The 19,192-nt window shown below is 40.6% G+C and overlaps 2 protein-coding genes across 3 annotated transcripts in view; both read right to left on the bottom strand.

Annotated features, from left to right (window-relative positions):
• Positions 1–19,192, bottom strand: part of NOS1AP (nitric oxide synthase 1 adaptor protein) — a 273,521-nt gene that overhangs the window by 200,808 nt on the left and 53,521 nt on the right. The window lies entirely within an intron of this gene.
• TEDC1 (tubulin epsilon and delta complex 1) overlaps positions 1–19,192 on the bottom strand; it is a 74,150-nt gene that overhangs the window by 5,822 nt on the left and 49,136 nt on the right. The window contains exon 7 of the mRNA XM_068952037.1: positions 15,124–15,336. Within this exon, the coding sequence (XP_068808138.1) occupies positions 15,124–15,336 (213 nt within the window). The remainder of the gene's footprint in view (positions 1–15,123; positions 15,337–19,192) is intronic.

The following is a 19,192-nucleotide window of genomic DNA, read 5'->3' as shown; positions in this document are numbered from 1 at the left end:
ATAAACTCATCTCATTCCTCTGAAAACATCAATTGGCATCCAGTTTGCAATCTTTTTTACTTCTATGGAAGGCAACTTCAGAACTTTATTTAAAGCTATCATGTCCAAGATGGCCTCTGAGAAAAGCAGATCTCCTATTAGTATCTGGGGACTTGAAAAAGGAGGAGTGAAGTATCTGCTATTGGGGATTTTGCGGTTAATTGGGGACCAGTTTCCAGAAAGAGAAAGGGCCTAGCAGACCAGCTGGTGCATCCTCTTGGCTAGCTCCAAGCTGCTCCCTGCAGCATGCTGCCAGAGCCCAAGCACCGAGAGGCGTTCCACAAGTGAGAGGAGCTGCCTTCAGGGCGCTCGCTTTTAATATATACCGGGCAGATTCATATTGAGCAGGCAAGTATCAGTTACAGATAACATCTACAAATAAAACATTAAAGTAGGATAAGCACTGAGATATTGCCATTGTTCAGAGACTGCAGTCACAGATGCTGTGAAGAAATCTTGACAGCTGAACGCTGAAAAACAGACAGTGTAAGTTAAGGCTAGTTTAGAAGCTTTTCATTTTCCAGACTTGAATCCAGATCAGTTCAGGGGCTGAACCTTGCAAATACTTGTCCTTACTCAGTGTGGTCCTAAATAACACTGTTCATAAATGATTGTTATACATACTTTTTGCTCTGTCTTAAAATTTATATCTAGTATTTATTTCCGCCCCATGAAAAACCTTGCAGAACTGCAATCCCAAGCGACAATCTATCTAGGATCGAGAAAGCAGGACGGAGAAAGATTTGTAGACTGCTTTTAAAAAAGCCTTCCCTGTCAGCACTGAAAAAAGCAGCAGCAAGTACAAAAGGAAAAAGAGTAGAGGGAAATAATAAACAAAATTACCAAAAACACATAAAAAGGAAGAGCAGAGTCCACTATAAGCAACTCTATGCAAATGACTTGCAATAACACTCTTCTTGAAAAGACACAAGCTAAATCACAAGGGGAAAGGCTCAAAAATCACTCTGCTGCAAAATCCATATTAGACTTGTGATGTGCCTTAATGGTAGCTTCCCTTTGAACGAAGCTTTAAGATATGCACTAAATCATATCTGCACACACTCTTGCTTATGAGTTTTATCAGCTTGTGTACTTTCATGGCTGATTCTTTAACTTCATGAAAGTATAAAACAAGTGGGAGAATTCTTTTTGGAAAACTCACATGGATTATCCCCTCCAAGGCCTAAGCAACTTAGCTACCGATGCACATACTCTTGTGTCCAGCAAAAGTCACCACCTCCTCCCTTTCCCTTTTAAGTTTCTCTATATTTTCCTTTCTAAAATGCTAACAGCTTGTTCTCCTGTACTCTACAGGACACAGTTAAGGAACTTGACTCATTTGGGGCCAAACTCCTGCCGCCCTTTTCTACCATTTTCCTGCCCGAGCTCCACACTTCAACTACCTCTCATGTGCTTTTTTGCTCCTGGAGTCCAGCAATAAGGAGGGACGTGCGGATTCTTCCTTATATCATGAATGAGGCAAATACTATCATTAAAGGAGCAATCAACATTTGACCACTACCCCCTTAACATCTGTTCAAAAAGCAAACCAAAAGCATCATCTGGAGGCAAACATACAGGGCAGCAAAGCATCAGAGATGCAACACTCTTTCTCAAAGACACAAAAATAACCATTCACAGTTCACCTTTTAAGACAGAACCAGCTTTAATTTTAAAAAGGAAGTAAATAGTTGATTAAAACTTTCTCTACCTGTAAGCCATAGAAAGCCCGCAACAAGGTAACAAAAATCAAGCTTTCTCACCCTCTGCCTGCTCGTCTCCTAAGCACTGCTCATCTCCAAGCCTCAGCCCACAAGCCCTTCACCTGAAGATGCTCAGTACTAGAATAGGTTTCTAAACAAGCTCCTTCTAACGCAAATCCCGCATGGCAAAGCAAATGTTTTCCACAAACATATAATATGACTTCATCGAAGAAGGGATTATAAGATTTTACTCTAATCTCATCCTTTATTTCACAACGCAATCCTTTTGCTCTTATGCCAGGGAAGTTTTATATCAGTTGCCGCTTCTTAAAAAGAAACAGTGCTACAAGTGTTTCATTCCCTGTTTGCAGAATTAAAAAAAAATAAGGGGGAGGGGGAAGGGGAACGAACGTGTCTCAGACTGCACAGGCTACTTCAATGAACTTCATGTGATAGTAGCCAGATAGAAGTATCACTTGTACGGCCTTATTGCACCTAATGGACTGGCAACAGAAACCTTTTCCTAACCAAGCCTGCCGTCTTCTGCTTCTGTTAGTCTCCCAAAACCTCTACCCATGGAAAGATCCGCCAAAGTATTAAATAAAAGTGGAATACAATAAAAATAGTCACAGGGATCACTCACTCTTCCCACCCACAACGTCTCTGTATTACCTCCCCGAGAAGGCTCTCACAATGCACATTTTGTACTTACTGCACACACAGGAATGGAGCAGCACTGAAAAAATACCCCCCACAGCCTGCCCGCGAAAGAGCCTGCCCAAGCAGAAGTCACCTTAAACGTCACCAGAGAGAGAAGCAAGAATCGAACGAAACAACACTCCATGTTTGTGTCACTGTTTTCTGTATAGAACAAAACACGTTATTCATAATCCAGAGATTTTGGGTGCGTGTGTTTCTAAAGGCATAAAAGCAAATCTGTTTTCTCATGTAAGTAGGATGAGGCTCTTGCATTTCTTTAGCAAGAAACAAATATTAATAATTTGGCTAACGGGCCAGTTACTCCTAACTAAAATTTAAGCATGATTGTTCCACAAAACATTACGTGTGCACATACTTTTCTTCCATAGCTATAGAACAAGCACACACAGCTACAGAGACACATTCAGCCCCAGAGAAGCTGAGAAAGACACATTTCATGGGATGCTGTGAATGCACTAAGTGATGGGAACTCAAATCCTACAACTCCTACTTCTGGGAAAACGTACAGGGGGTGAGGCGGAGGGGGAGGATGCTGCGGAGCTTATGCAGTTCAAACTTTTGCTGAACAGAGTCTTCCAAAAATTAGATCTCTGACCTTCAGAAAAATGTCTAAATGAACTTGCTGCTTATACAGAAAAACAAAAATTAAAGCCAAAGCAAGGTCTGTAATCAGCTATTCTGGAAACATTACAACAGTAAGTAAGCAGGTGTTCTACTATAGAAAATACCTTCCTCTAATTTCAAATTCATGTCTTACAGTAGCCTGCCCAAATATAATTTCAAACCGTTAAGAAAATTACGGAGTTGGTACTGCAGCTCTATAAAACTTGTCTCATTGAATCAAGCTTCCTTGCACAAGCTTTAAAGGGTTTTAATTTTCTGCAGCAATTTCTACAAGGTGAGCAGTAACCAGTTAAAAACCCTGGAAACCGTCACTTTCTATGTCAACAGCTGAACGCTTCCCACACTGTCCTACCTAAATGAGCTTGCTTTCTTCTTGTGTGATCCTTGACTGCGCAAAAGGAGACTTGATTTTCTTCTGAAATAGCCATTTAATACCAATGCACATGGATTTATAGATTTAAAGTCATAATGAACTGTTTGATTAGGCTAACCTATTACATAATGCAGGCTACAGTATCGCACCCAGTAATTTCTGGACCGTTCTCCAACATTTTGCTAAGCTACATTGACCCTTCTAGAAATACATGTTTTTTTCTTCAGAAGCTCCGGCTGATCAAGGAACCACCCTATCACTATGTTATTTCAGCAATGACATACACTTACTGTTAAAAATGCACGCTTTCTTGCCCATTTCAGCCTCAGCCCCCGGATTTTGTTATATCCTTTTTCTTCTAAAAAGATTGCTGCCACCAAAAATCCACTTGCCTTGCTTATATTACTCACATTTAACGTCTTTAATCTCTCAAGAGGACAGGCCAAGCAATTCCTTTACCCTTCTTTTAACCCTTTCAAACTTTTTAATCGTTTTCTAATTGTGCTCGTGGTACAAATGCAGCCAGCATACTCCGCCAAGCCCTGAACTGTGACCCATATCTTCATCTTCATTTAATGACCAGTAGCAGATTATAGCATTTAGTTACCAAAAATATATCCTCTTTTCTGCAACTCGCTACCGTTATGAAGCCACAAAACAGAAATGTTTGCAAAAACACAGTATCTCATGCTGTAAGCAGATCAAACATTTTAAGATACACGCATGGGTACTTCTTACTAAAAAGAAAACCAGAAACAGTAAAAAACCCAAAGAATTTCCTTTGGCTTAACAATAAGAACAATAGCTATAGAAAAATTTCACTTTGATATAACTACTAGTTTCTAAAACTCACTAGATCATTAACAGAAAAAACTTTAGGTCTTCAAATTGATGGAGAATAGATGAAAAGGGGGGAGAGATCCCAAAGTAATATTAATAAGGGGCATTATTTGTACTATAATCTGTGAAGACATTTTGAAGGGTTGTAAAGCTGAGCTACAGCAACTGACAGAAGATGTAATTATACAAGCAGCTGCATTCCAAATTTTGCCCGGATTTGCAATTTCCTGCAATTAGAGAGGAACGTATGCATCTCCATCTTATGCATTTTAAACAAGGCGTTCACTATTCAGATGCTAGCTCCCAGACGCACCTATTGTTATTCCAAAACAAATTGAAAGGGAAACCACAGAGAGGCAATGTACCTATTTTATCCAGAAATAGAAGGTCATCTTTTAACTGGGGAGGAGTCCTCTGAGGAGAAACTAAAAATACAGTTTTAATACCAGGAACGTACACAGCGTGCAGTGAGAACAGCCACCAGCAGGCTGGTAGGGCACTGCTGTCATGTGCTTCTTTTAATTACGCACTGCGTTATACACTGGAAAGGACTTGGTAAGCCTTCAGAATGGCATCCAAGCTGTTCTCCAATGGAGAGCTTTAAGATGGTGAAGAAGCAGGGTAAAGGAAATGTAAATGTTCACTAAAGCACGTGAGTGAGATGATCTCATAAATAGCAATGACCTGGTCTTGTATGAATGGTGATCACATCTTTGTTGACTTTTTTTTTTTTTAAGATAAATAAATTGGTTTTTATTTAGAATAATTTATCTAAATACCACATGGATAGACTAGCGTTAAGAAAGTTGGTCAGGATAAAAAAAAAAAAAGGATACAGGATTAAGAAAACAGGAAAAGAATGACATGAAGATTTTTCAGGGTCTTTACCAGAAAAATGCAAAGTATACCTGCAAATACTAACTCAAAATACAAAATGTTTGATGGAGCACATGACTGCTGAACGTTGAGCATACAAACATCTACTAAAGGGGAAATTAATTCCCTCTGAGCACAAAGAAACTGTGACTGTGGGCACATAACTGCTGACTGTAAAGGCATCGCCCAGCTCTGCTCCTGGGATAGAGCGACATAGGATGTACCACGGTACATGTCTCCGCGCTTGAAGAGAAGTACAAAGCGCCAGGTGCTTCAGGGACAGTCTTTGGGCCGGACTGGTAAAGGACACACCTGAGGCAAACACCCCAGAATGAAGGTAACTATGCTGAAAACTTCACAAGATACACATGCCTCTTACCACAAAGTTAAAAAACAACAAAAAAAAACCCAAAAAATCAAAAAAAAGGTTAATGTCTTATAGATATTTTCTGAACTACTTGTTCCTGAGTTTTTGGCAGGAGTAATTTGCTTACCAGGTGTTTAACTTCAAAGGAGAACAATTGAGTCTAATGAATTTAAAAAAAAAAAAAAATCTAGATAGGAGTCAAAAACGTGATGTGATTATTATATTAGAGCAACTGCGTGTGGGCAGAACCACCCTAGGACAAATCATAAAATACTAAATGGTCTTCAAAGAAATCACCAGTTCCTGCATAAGCTGTGTTCATCTAAAGAGGGCTCCGGAGATCCAAGCACGAAGAAAGCAGCCACGAAGCACCAGTACAAGTGTTCAACAAGATGGTAGAATCACTGCAGCGCTCTCGAGCCAGGACCTCATCTAAACCTCTTCAGCTACCTCCCAAGAAGGTAGGTAGGCCCACCACCAGATAATGATCCCACTACCCGTGGGAAGGTAGAGAAGCTCCAGACAGGAGCATCAAACTTGCAGATACCAATCACCAAGTACAGGGAGACATAGTTCACACTTGTGAAGATCCCATATGGCACACAATTCTGAATGCACAGCACATGGAATAAGAGATAAACACTTATTTCCTTTTCCAAATTGTAAATAGTCAGTATTTTACAATAACCAAAAAAAACCCTCCAGTCTCAGTAGCCCAGTCTTTTATAGCGCATTTCTTTTTAACTACAGTTTTGAGTTATCTTTAGATTTTTTAAGTTTTGGAATTCAATCAGAAGATCACCAAAATTAACATAGTAATAGACACACTGAAAATTCATTATAGGAAGACCACAGTATGTCAGTGTAAGTAATTTAGACATTTTCAAAAAGGCTGTGCTGCTACTTTGAAGAAGATCCTGGCAACCACAAATCACAAAAGAAGACGACAGACAAGTACTGCTTCATATAATAAATTGCTCACTTATTTTTCAATTTGTTCTTCCAAATTTTTATCTTGGGCAGCAGAGACAAACATTGATGATATGAGAAACCCTCGGAGATCTGAGTGACTTCCAGAGGTCTGAAGGGCACTGCTTCATTTTAAGCAGAGCTTTACCACTCTGCGGAATATGAATGTAGCCACTTGAGAAAACAAAGTGCTGTTTATGATATGCACGTCTCGATATTATCCTGCTTTGGGAGGGCAGGACATGAAACAACAAATTCAAGCAACGTCCATGTATATGGGGCTAAAAGATGAATGCCTATATAAACCAATCCTCAAATAGACAGACAAGGGGAAGGTATTATCACCGAATCTTTCAGACTTTCAGAAGACGGCCTTCCTTGCACAAAAATTGCAAAGAAAATGAAAAAGTGACTTTTCAGGGGTTACTTCACCCCCAAACCAGGAACATTGCCATTAGAAAATCCCCCGTCACCTCTAGGGGCCTCGTACTTGGCCTCACCACTGCAGAACAATCACCTTGGCACCTGCACCCAGCCCTGTACATCCTCATCTCTGCTTCTGCGGGATGCAGCAGCAGTGCACCAGGGGAGATAAAGGGCATTTCAGCAGTCCAGCCTAAACATAATGACGGCATAAGACCAATAACTTCAGTTCCCAGGTGGTGATTTGTCCGCACAAAACATTTTCAGAGTTTAAGTGAAAAAGCGGACATTTTCTAAAGCCACAACTGTTTAAAAAAAAAAAAAAAAAAGATGCCTTTAGTCACAAGCAGTTTCTCATATTAACTAACTGTTTTGATGGTGAATGTCAGCTGTAGGTGGATGTGAAGCCACTTAGTCACTTGAATGGCCATCTTGACTCTTGCAGCAGTCAAAGGCTGAGGCCTACAGCTAGCCTGCCACGGGAAAAAAGATCTCATAGCCCTCTTACAATTCTGAGCTGATAGCACGAAGCGTTAGAAGCAGTGAATTCGGAGCTCAGAAGTATATTAAACCTTTATTTGATGCATTTCTGGCCGGGAAGAAGAGATCTGACAATATTAAATTACAGATTTATGCCAATTCTTCTACAAGTATAAGGGACAAAGATGCAGAAACGAGTTGGTTGTTTTTTTCTCTTGTGATCAAGCACCCTTGATTTCAGGGCAGATGGCCGGGAGAACACAAAAATATACCACGAATTGAAGAAAAAGGCAACTGAAAGTTAAGCTTTGAAGGCATGAATGCAAATAGCCTTTTTTCCAAAAGCACCAGGCCCCTGTCAGCTCATACAAAGCCTAAGAATACTGCAAAGTACGCTACACTTGTAACTCCTGCTGTTGGAGGAACCCATCCAAGGGTCTGCCCGGAGTTGTAAAGCAAGCCAGATGGCTGGCTGGAAGCTACTGTCCTAAAGATCCATTCTGAAAGGCTCAGTAAAACACTCTAATAGTGTTTCAGGTAGAGCTGCTCTAAAATACTGTCCCAGCTATGGTGTTGAATAGGTTCTCTGTCAGCCAGGAACTCACTACGTCCCCAGGACACTGCTCACCCGGAGGATGACATTTGTTATTGTGGCTCACCACCAGCTAGTGAGTCTTGACTTCAGAAATCCAATAAACAACTTTGTGGTCACGGGCACGATCAAATTCCTACCTGTCAGCCCCCCCAACCTTTTCACATTCAAAGGATAAAGGCAGTGCTGGGACCTGCGATCTGATACAGCTTGCACATCGGAACCCTACCTGGCATTCCTAATCTTTGTCCGTGTTTTACATGTTTTACCTGTGAAAACTAAGTACTACACTTATTTCTTAAAAATACACTAAAACATTTACAATGCCTACAAAACATGTTCTCTCATTGGAATGGGCTTTCTTTTACAGTTTATTGTTAAATAAAGCTCATCTAAAATTTATTGGAGTATAATTTTTCAGCTGCATTTACTGCCTGTTTTCACTGACTCGGTTGCTATCTGACATCTTGGCAAATAATATGAGTTAAATATTAACACTGGTTATTGATTACATCTTAACAGATCCCGTCACCTGAGCAAACATTCTGCATTTCTGCAAAGGAGAGGAAAACAGCATCTTTTGGGAAGCAAGAAAAACCTTCACCCATGCTTACTTCAAAACGCAGGGTTCTGTGCACAACACAGAAGACAGCACTCTACTTGTTAATGTTTCTCTTTTCCCTGAGGAGCTGAAGCTTTTCAGAAGACACGAGCCCCATGAAAAATGTCAGGCTGGATAATTTATTTTCAGTTACAGTTTTTGTGTGTTTTTGAAATTGTTTGCTGATTTAGCAACTGGTACATAGAATCTCTTCCTCACACACTTCAGCACTCTTTCAGTAGTCTGCACAGCAAGTTGCATCTGCAAACAGAGAATGAATACTTAACTTTTCCATTTCCTGGTATGCGACAAACTTAACACTGACCATTCAAGCCTGACCAACTTGTCAGAAGTGAGCAAGATTTTTCCAAAAAATCTCCTGGCTCTGATTATCTACAGTAACTTTCCATGTGCTTTAACAAGCCAGACTTAAACCAGGCTAATTGCAGCTTGAAGTCTAATGAAAAAGACAGCTCTGCTTGACCCAGGACAAATGTCAGGTTCTGCTGTTAAGGAGGGAAACGATGCATGCAGTGGGTGTTGTACCCTCCGAGCAAGGAACAACTGACTAGATCTCCGCTGCATTCTCTATGGGCACTTCCCAAAAGTAAGCAACCTTGGATCCTCTGCTGGGAATATTGAAAAACAAGCGACACACAAACCAATGCAACAACATATATAAGAAAAAAGTGAATGCAAACAGTAGGATCTTACTTCCTACTGCTTAAAGCAGAACCATGCTTTCAAATAACCTAAATCTGCATTTCCATCAGTAGCAAATTTAATCCTGCATTTAACTAAAATAAGAACTACACATAAAACCCATTAGCCTTGTCCCTCTTTGCCATCTCCCTGTCCATGGCCTCCATTGCTCCCTTTGATGGATGTTTCTGTTCATCTCGCTGGGTTTCCACCCCCACACCCAGACATCTGGGCCCAGCCAACCATGCGTTTCCAAAAAGCTGCTCTTGTGGCCTTGCTAGTGCTTCAATTTCTTTTTGCATGAAAAGCTCCACTGACAGCTGCTCAGTGCTCCAGATGGAGGGCTTCAGACGCAAAGTGGAACACAGAGATGAAGGGGGAAGGGAAAGAGGAAGGGGAAAGAGAAGGGGGAATGAGGTTATATAAGGAAATATGCTAATATGCTTTGAAATTCAAACTAGCTTCTTCCTCCTGCCAATGAAATGCATCACCAGACTATTCCCCATCGCTCCACCACTTCCTGCACCCTAGACAGCTTGGATAATTAGCTACTCCCTATACTAATATCTTCAGAATATCAGCGGAAAGCCCTGAGAACTAGAATAAACAGCAGAAATAGCAAAGATGAAATGGGAACAGTTTGCTTAACAAAAAAAAAAAAAAAAAAAGCAGTTCTTGATAAACCTTGAGAGAGCTCTCCAGTGAGAGCTCAGCTGCAGCTTTGCTCCAAGCCCTATGTTTAAGGCAGCAGAAACACAACCCAGCCCGGCACCAGTGGCGGTAGAGGGAACACTGCACACCAAGACCCAGCAGCACTACTACCCACCATTTCCGCAGGGGAGAACAATAATGAGCCTTTGTAAGACATTTAACTCAGCCACATACATACACGGGATGTGCCTTTATTTTCATACAAGTTAGATCTGACCCTAAAACATTTAAGTCCTCACAACACAGCACAGTCACTAAACACAGGCAATGGCTACTAGGGAGCTACCTACCCGGTCTTCTCTCCCTCACAGCTCCTCATCCTCCCTCTCCCAATTCATTATAGAAATAGAAAAACATTGGAAATGCAACTGTTTGAGCAGATAAAGTTCAACACAACCTTAGTAAACAAACAAATAAAAAACAAAAGCAACACCAGAAAGAGGGAGGATTATGTTTCAGCATTAGCCTCTGGAGCTGCTTCTCTACTTCAAACAGTAAAGTGTTAAATCAAAGTGCACCAAAAACCATTTCATCTTTTATAAGTGTAAGATCCTTTAGAAAAAGGATATCCTTTCTTAGACTTTACAAGGTCTCAAGCAGTGTGCCGTGATGAGGTGGCAGCAGCAAAAAGTTCTGAGTGAACCAGAGGACTACTCAGGTGGAGTGAAATGCTGTTTGCTTTTTTAATCTCTTCCATCCCCACTTGATCAGGCGTCCCAGGCGATTTCTACTGCCACCATACTCAGTGCCTCTTCTGTAACTCCCCTCTCCCCCACCTAAGAGAAAAACAGAAGATCCTGATCCCATACAGATTCAGACCCTCGCCAACACCTAAGAATCACAAGGGCTTCTCTTCTGCTTCTCTTCTGCAACTCCCCACCTCCATCAGGGCCGGACATGCAACAGTTGGGGAGGCTGGCAGTTGCAGCATCTTCATGAATCCTGAAGGAGGGACTGTAACTGAGACACTGACTTTGGCTACAGATCTTTAAGTACCAGCATATCCTCAGTGAGCAGGAACTCAATACATAATTTTGCCCTTCAGAAGACCGTAGTACCAGCGATATTCGTTTAGGGCAGATGGCTGAGCTCTCTGCACTTTCCCTCCTGCTGGCTGTACTGCCAAGACACTCTCCCGAAAAAAGCACAAGAGATCACAATATCTCTTTCCTAGCCTGAGAAAGCACTCAAATCTGAAGAGCTACAGAAAATCAAGAGACTTTCAGCTGTTATTTCCATCTTTGATGCACATCCCTTATTAAAACATTCTTTACATGCTTTAAAAATAATATAAGGAAGAAAAAAAAGTATTTCGAAAAAACCCAGGGATGTAGGAAGAGATATGGGAAGTTGTTCATGAGCTACCAAAACCAGACAGCAGTCAACAACTATGGCTCTTTGCATTAAGCATTGCCTGATCAGAAAAGAATACACACAAACAAAGACAAACACAAAGGAAAACATGCAGGCTTCAACGCACTATTCCTCTCATTAAGTAGTTTGGACATGGAGCAGGACTGTAACCTTAAATCTCACAACTCTCAATACTCAAAACACAATATGAGCCAAGCATGCAACCACAGCTGTCAATATTTCTGGAGAGGACTCCAGCTTAATGTGAAGGGAGCATGTTCAAGCTCAGATTAATGGATCCGTTCTTTCCGGGCCATGCTTCAGAGACTGACGTATGAGCTCACCCATCGCATCACCATTTGTTTTCAAATGCTAGTGAACACAGAGAATCTCCAGTTATAACATCTCATGCATTGACAAGAGCTCAACAGGGCACGAGCGTTTATGTGACCAGAACTAAAGAAATCATCATTCAGAGACAAATGTTTTCTGCATTCCAGTCTGTGGTTGCTGAATGTTTAACATAGTCTGAAATCAAAACCTCTCTCAAATGGAGTAAATAATAAATGAAATACTTGGAAAAGAAAAAACAACAAGTTCCCTTGGAACTAGATATCTTCTTTTACACTTAAGAATGTTTCTGAGCAGGGCAACATTTTTAAAGCTTAGCCACTTTGTTCAAATTTTTGATCATTTACGATCCCCAAAACGTCACCAAAGAAAATGAGTATTTGCCCTGTACCGAACGGAAAAGAACAAAACCTAAGAAAACCCAGTATTCACATCACACCTCTGGCCAATACAGGTACGTCACATGCCTCCTATCCTCCAAGACGACAAACACATTATTGCCTATAAACGGATATCAGTAAAAATGTCACATTAATCAGAGTTTCACAAATCACCCGACTCCCACAGCAACATTTAGTTGTCGTCTAGTCAATATCCCTAAAATGGGAAATGATTTCAGGGTCATTCCAGCACACAATCAAAGAGCGAGCTCCAGTGAAAGGAGCCTAAATATAGTTCAACGTTCCTTGTACAGAGATCCTTTCACAACTTCAGTTACCATCATCTCCCCTCCCTGTGCCCTTTCCAGTTTTACCACATCTTTTTTTTTTTGAGTTAGGACAGGGACCAGAGCTGCATATAACATTCCACGTAGAGAAAAGGATATTTTCAGTTTTGTTTTCTTCTGCTTTCCTAACAGCTCTTAGGATTCAACTTGCTATTTTTGACCTCTGACACTGCCAGAGAACTACCGTTAAAACCCAAGAGCTCATTCTCATGCCATGACAATTAGTTCATGAAAAACATGTATGTAAAATCAGGATCCTGACAGACTTTCCAATCATGATTCCTCTTTGGAAAACCTGTGCTGTCTCTTCTGCAACACATCACATTTAATCGTGTGTCCTCAGTTCTGTTCTTTGGAACAGTTTCCACTCAGTCGCCTAATACGGGCATCAGGCCTATTCGTAACAACAGGAATAATTACTCTGTGGATTATCACATGATTTTTGTGAAGTACAGGCTAGTGTGCACAAGAGCTATAATAAACTGTTCTACCCCTCATATGGGCATCCTCGTGAGAGTCAAGATAATTTCCAGATGTCCCAGTATCCCAAGATATGAAGTGAGAGATAATGACCGCTATAGCTACTACCATAACTTCTCTTTGTTTGACTAAAGAGAGAATATAGAAGAAAAGATTCGATAAGCTTATTTCTCCAGCAAAGAGACTGAAGGGGGTAGAAACATACAATTGAGAGAGGGTTTGCATTCAGAAAGTATCCTTACTGTGGGGAAAAAGACAGACTACAGGCAAAAAGCATCAAATAAGCAGCACTACTGATAGAAGTAAGGGTTGATATAAAAAGGATTGATGGGGAGTCATCTGACCTCTGGCATTCCAAAAAAAGGTGTCATATAGCATTACAAAATTATTCTGTTCTGTGGGATGTAGAAGGAAAGGCATTTGTGATAAACTACCCTTTTAATAACACACTAAGACACACTCCATTTGTTTCCTACAGTTACATGCTCAATGACATTCACTGAATTTCAGAAACACTGGAACTGGACCAGCCATCATTCAAATCTAAATAATGCATCCATTTTAATGCACAATGAAGATATTCTTGGTTATTCTTTTTGGATTTCATTCCCTGATTTACGCATAAAGTTACAGTATTATTATTATTTAATATTAGGCATAATATTTAACAGCACTTATACTGTTATGTATAAAAGGAGTCAGAGCATATCTTGCTTTTGAAATCATGTATTGGACATTTTATTTTTAGAATTCAAAATATCATTTTTTCTGCTGTGTCCATGCCAGTTTTCCCATAGGAGCAGCCAAATCAGATCACACTAGAGAACTTTCTAGGCCGCTATCCCATTGCTGACAGTGACCAACATCAAGTGCCTAGAGAACAGTACAAGACCAAGGCAAATACACGGAGAATAGTCCCCCAGCCTGCAACAATTTGTACCCCTGCAACTTCCCAAGCTTATAGTTCATATCTGTATATTTAATAGTTCTTGATGGATTTTTTTCTTCCAAGAATTTGTCCAACAGATTTTGAACCCATGTAAACTGTTTACACCCACAGTGTCCTCTGGGAAGAAGTTCTGCATACTTTGTGAAGCAGCAGCTCCTTTTGCCTGTCTGAAACTTCTTCCAGCTTGTTCCTTATTCTTACACTGGAAGAGAGAGTAATCAGCTCACGTACTTTTTCCATGCCAGACCCTTTAGAACTCTTGGGCAAATGCCTGCTCATCTGACAACCTATCGTTCACTTGTTCAACTGATCTATGTTTCTATCTATCAACACTTCAATCTAAGACACGCTCAAAGAAAAATTTACTCTCCTGAAAAAACACAGACACAAAATATTGATGCAGAGATCTTTTTGTTCCTGCTCTGTCTGCCCCAACTGTTCCTTTCACCCCTTGATCATCCACTGGTTCCAGAGACTCTCTAGTACTCTTCTTTCCCCTAGAGGCACGAAAAAAATCTACTAGTTTTTATGCCTGCATCTTCATTAGATCTTCTCCTGATGCCAGACTCACCTCCTACATCTGCATCACAGTTCCTTTACTATCCCCCGCTACCCCCTCCAGCTCTTTGCCTGTATCTCCCCAACCCTATGCCAGTGAATGCCATGTACGCTTCTTTCACAGCACCTGCTTTTCCTCAGCCAGCCTCTGCCTCGCACATCTTGCACTCAAGTCCCTTCTCTCACGTTGCAGGTTTCAGCTCCCTTCTTACTCTTCTCCCTGTCAGTCATTTCAAAGACTACTCAGCCAGTGAAAGGTGACAAGCTCTGGCCTCTCCCTTCCTCCTTCTCCTGCGACTACTACTCTTTATTTTTTCTCACTCTATGCACTACTGATACCTCCAACCTGCTGCCTCTGTCCCCCCTGGGGGCTGCCATGATTTCCTCCTCCTCTGTTCTCTGCTGCAACCCCTATCCTTTGATATCTTCCCTTCCAAATGTAGGAACACTTACTTTGTTTCAGAATGCTGCCTCTCTGGTACAGATGCCTGCCTTGTGTTTGAAAGAGCACCTGGCATGCTCTGGGTATAAACGGACAAGTAACGGTAGATTGACATCAAGACTGTAGCAAGGTTGACGCACGGTAGCAACAGTGAGGTTGCCCTAGGATGGGCTATTGCAACAGAATCGAGAAACATAGGATCTGAAAAGGCTCCTGTGATCAGGAGAGCCACACAAACCTTACCTTCTCGTACCACATGGACTTACGATGAGTTACAAGCTCCTGCAGTTGGTCATGGACAATCATTAGATCTCTGGATAATGTGTCAATTTTCCCCATAAGACTGCCAGCCCAGCAGCAGCAGGAATCCACCTTTGGTAGCGTGCTTTTCTTTGTATGAGCATCCTGGGACTTGCACATATATCCCTCTTCAGCCATATCATCCAACACAGTTTCCTAAAGGAAAAAACAATGAAAGTTACTAACTTTTTAGCACGAACAAAAAGGGTTTCCCTTTTTCCCTCCTTATCCTCCCAGTAATTTATAACTGGGAACGCACTGCTGCCATTTCCGGATACAGTTGCTCCACAATGTCAAAGTTATTTTAACAGACAACCTCCTTAGTTAACTCTAATGTATTTCTAGGTTAACAGAAAAATATGTTGCTAACCTATCTTATTTTAGGAAGCACTGCATACTGTGAGCTACTCTCCACTGCTTTTACTAACGCGTGCGTGACATTCACGGGACACAGAGATCATCAGTACTGCAGAGGCTCTAGATATGCCCCTTCCACTCACACTGAGGCCGGACGCACCTTTATGGCTTCTTGTAACAAAAGGATGACCAGCACGAAGATATGCGCTTAAGCTATTCAGAAGAAACCCATCTGGCATGCGGACAAAGTTAAGTTATAACACCCACAGGACGACCTGTTTCCATGTAAAACTCTACAAAACGAGGAACTCCTATAAGGTCCCAGTACTGCTGGGCAGCAGCTCTGTCATCTCTGTTTGACCCTGGATCATGTAACTGGTTCTATAATTAATTCTGCAGCTGGTTTCAGAGACACCAAGAGTTATTTGAAATACTCACAAATACCAAATAAGTTCAGAGTCCTCAGTCCTTGAAATACAGGTATCTATGCTCTGTGGTGCACACAGTCGGAAGAGACGCTCTGTTTTCGAGCCAGGAGAGCATAACTAAAGGACTCATGCCACCTCACTCAAATAGTATTAAATATTTATTTCCATTTTTATAACAAAATCTGCAGAGACATCAAATAAGAGAGGTGGCAACCGCTTCTAAGAGCATGGCTAGAATTCAAAATTATCTTCATAAATTGGAGAAGTAATATGAAAGCAGCAAGAAGAAATTCAGCAGAGTTGTGCAGCAAGGTCTACACATGGGTGAAGAAAAATCAAATGCATATTACTGGCTCAGCAACAACACTGCTGGAAGAGATGTCGGAAAAACAGACAGAAGTCACCGATGTGATGCTGTTAAAAAAAACCTCAAGTATCATTTTAGGAGGTATAAACTCAAGTCTCTGTATAATCGAAGAGAGCTGACTGTAACACTGAAGTACGGGTGAGGCACCTGAACTTAAACACAAGACCAACTGGAGAGAAGATCCCATATGGGAGCAGCAATAACCACCAGAAGTTTGAAGGAATGACCTATAAGGGGACACTAGGAGAATAGCTTTTGTTCAGACTAAAAACAAGGACTGGGAAGGCAGCGAGCGACACGCCAACAAGCTTCAATTTTATAAAAGGTTGCTTTAAAGAGGATGGGAATCGATTTTTGTCTCGCTTTCTTTTCTCTGCAGGTCGGTTAAAAACTCTGACTGAATTCACAGCAAGGAGCTTTAAGGTTGATTATGAGGAAAAACTTGTTAAGGTAGTTAAATGGCAAAAGACACGTTATAAAACCTCCTTTCTCAGACAGTGTCAGCATTGCAAACTGTCACAAATCACTGCTGAGACAAGCAGCTTAGTGCTGACCACTGACATGGCTTGTGATAATGCAGACGTGTTCTGGACATACACAGTCTAACGGGCTGCATGGAAATAACAGACTCACTCCCATGTACATCCTGTCTAGGTGCAAAGGACAGGAGGGCAGTACAGAAGGGACAGAAAAAACAAAGCCACAGCTGGGTCTGAAGACAAGGAGAAAAGAATAAATAAAATAGTAATATACTTTCATTACATAATTAAGAGAGTTTCTTAGTTCTCGAAGAGCAATCAAAATTACACAGAGCTTTCTTTTCATTTGAAATTCATTAAGAGAGAAAATCTTAAAGTAGTATTTTGTTAATTTATCAGAATTACTGCACTCACTCTGGTTGCTGTAGTTATGTCCAACTCTGGCCTAAGGCAATTGGTTTGTCTACCTTTAAATGTTACGATTAAGATTACATTTAAGAGCCAATATACTTGCCCTTTTAAGTCGGGGACTTGAGCCACAGCCTGTCACTGAAAGTAGCAGTTGAATGCCTCCTACAGAAAATAAAGGGGTGGTAATGAAGTCCCTTGCTGATTTCATGGAGTCCGCTTCATCTTCCCTTTTCAGTTTGCTTCGCTGCATCTGGGGTAGCATATGTGACTGTGCAGAAGCAAAAGGATAGCTGCACAGTGAAGAACATTGAGAAAGAAAATACAGAAAAATAGGGGAAAGCAGGAGGAAAGGGGGTCGGGACAGTAATGGGGAACAGGTCCCTGTACCCCTGACACAGGGATAAGATTAGCATAAGGCAGAGGCATATATTTCCACATGCATTAGACGTTGTCTTTTCCTCATAGGTTTTCACAAAAAATAAAGCAGACTAAAATGTAACTGAAGCTTTCACAAAATCCTATTAATGGGAACTGATCATGAATTCTTGGTGGCTGAAATTTATCGTCTCCTGAGGCTGACTGCAGCGCATTAACCTAAAAGCAAGTTGGTCCACTTCTTAAATGAGGAGGTGAGGAGGAGGCTGTGCTTTCAAAAGCAATGGTCTATGTAACCTCCTACTGCTTTTGATAAAAGATACAGCAAGTCGAATGTAGCAGTCTTATTTGTAGCAGTAAGAACATATAAGGCTACAAAGCAAAATCCAATCCTCCTTTTTTAATTTTACCTCAGAGTTTCTGAAGTTCTCCATTCCTGGTATTCATTTGAAATTAAAACCCTTAAGTTTCTAAAAATGGATTACAATCTTTTTTTTCCTGGTACTTAAAAATTTATGCAATATGTTTTGATAACATAACTGAAAATAATCAATTTCAGACTTTAAAAAGTTGGTATGGAAATATCATTAATAGCAAATTTTAGAAAACTTGCTAGTATCTATATTTAGCAGTAATGTCTGCTTTATCAAATCTGAAAAGTTGCTTTTAAAAATTATAACGTTAAAATCACCTGACAACCTAGACCTAAAATCTTGACAGCTTGCTGCACTTGGGAAAAAAAAAATGAACTGAGCGTGCAAAGATTAGAGATCACTGAAGAGCTGTTTTCCTACAGACACATACAAGCTCAGCTGCTGAATCAGGCAAAGAAGTCTCAAAGACTCATCGATTTCAGATCATTACCTGCTGGATCCCTAGTAAGATTGAGAAGCCCAGTCTGGCATTGTCTTTTACATCTTCCATTTGCAAATGCTGAAGGATGCATTAGTAGTTTGTGGGAAAGCCCTTCTGAATCTTTTTTTTCCAAGATTACGAATACTCTATTACCTACCAAAGTTCATCAGCACCAGAGCAAGAGGCTAGGTTTCCCCAGAGTTTGTAAAGGCACAGATAAATCATGGGAGGGGCAAAGGAAAAGGGAACACTTTTCCAAACAGTAACTGCAAGTGAGCTTGTAAACTGATGGCTGTTGAACAAATATTTAAAGGTCAGGAAAAAAAAAAAAAACACTCTTAGAAATATAATTCCAAATAACACATACTCTTATTAAAGCCACAGTTCAAACACTCAAAAATCAGAAAACAACAAGACTTAGACTGCTTTTTTTAAGAGGATATATGACAAAATTCTGTGGAGGAAATGTGATAATACACACACCTACCATCCCTTCAGCCCAGGCCTCTCCCATTTAAATATTTATAGCAGAATTCCAAGTCAATACTTTATTCAATCTAATTTTAGGTAACAAGTTAATAAATACTTTGTTAAACTGCTCTTGCAGGAACAATTGCTCATACTTAAGAGTTCCTCCTATTCTTTCTTACTAAAGATAATGCTTTACAAAGCAACTTCGCAGCAAAGCAATTTTAAAACCCTAATTAAGTAATCTCTTTCACTTATTATTTGATCTGCTT

The sequence above is a fragment of the Struthio camelus genome, chromosome 8 (assembly GCF_040807025.1).
Source record: "Struthio camelus isolate bStrCam1 chromosome 8, bStrCam1.hap1, whole genome shotgun sequence".
In the NCBI taxonomy this organism is placed as follows: Eukaryota; Metazoa; Chordata; class Aves; order Struthioniformes; family Struthionidae; genus Struthio; species Struthio camelus.
This window is presented reverse-complemented; position numbering and strand designations above follow the sequence as displayed.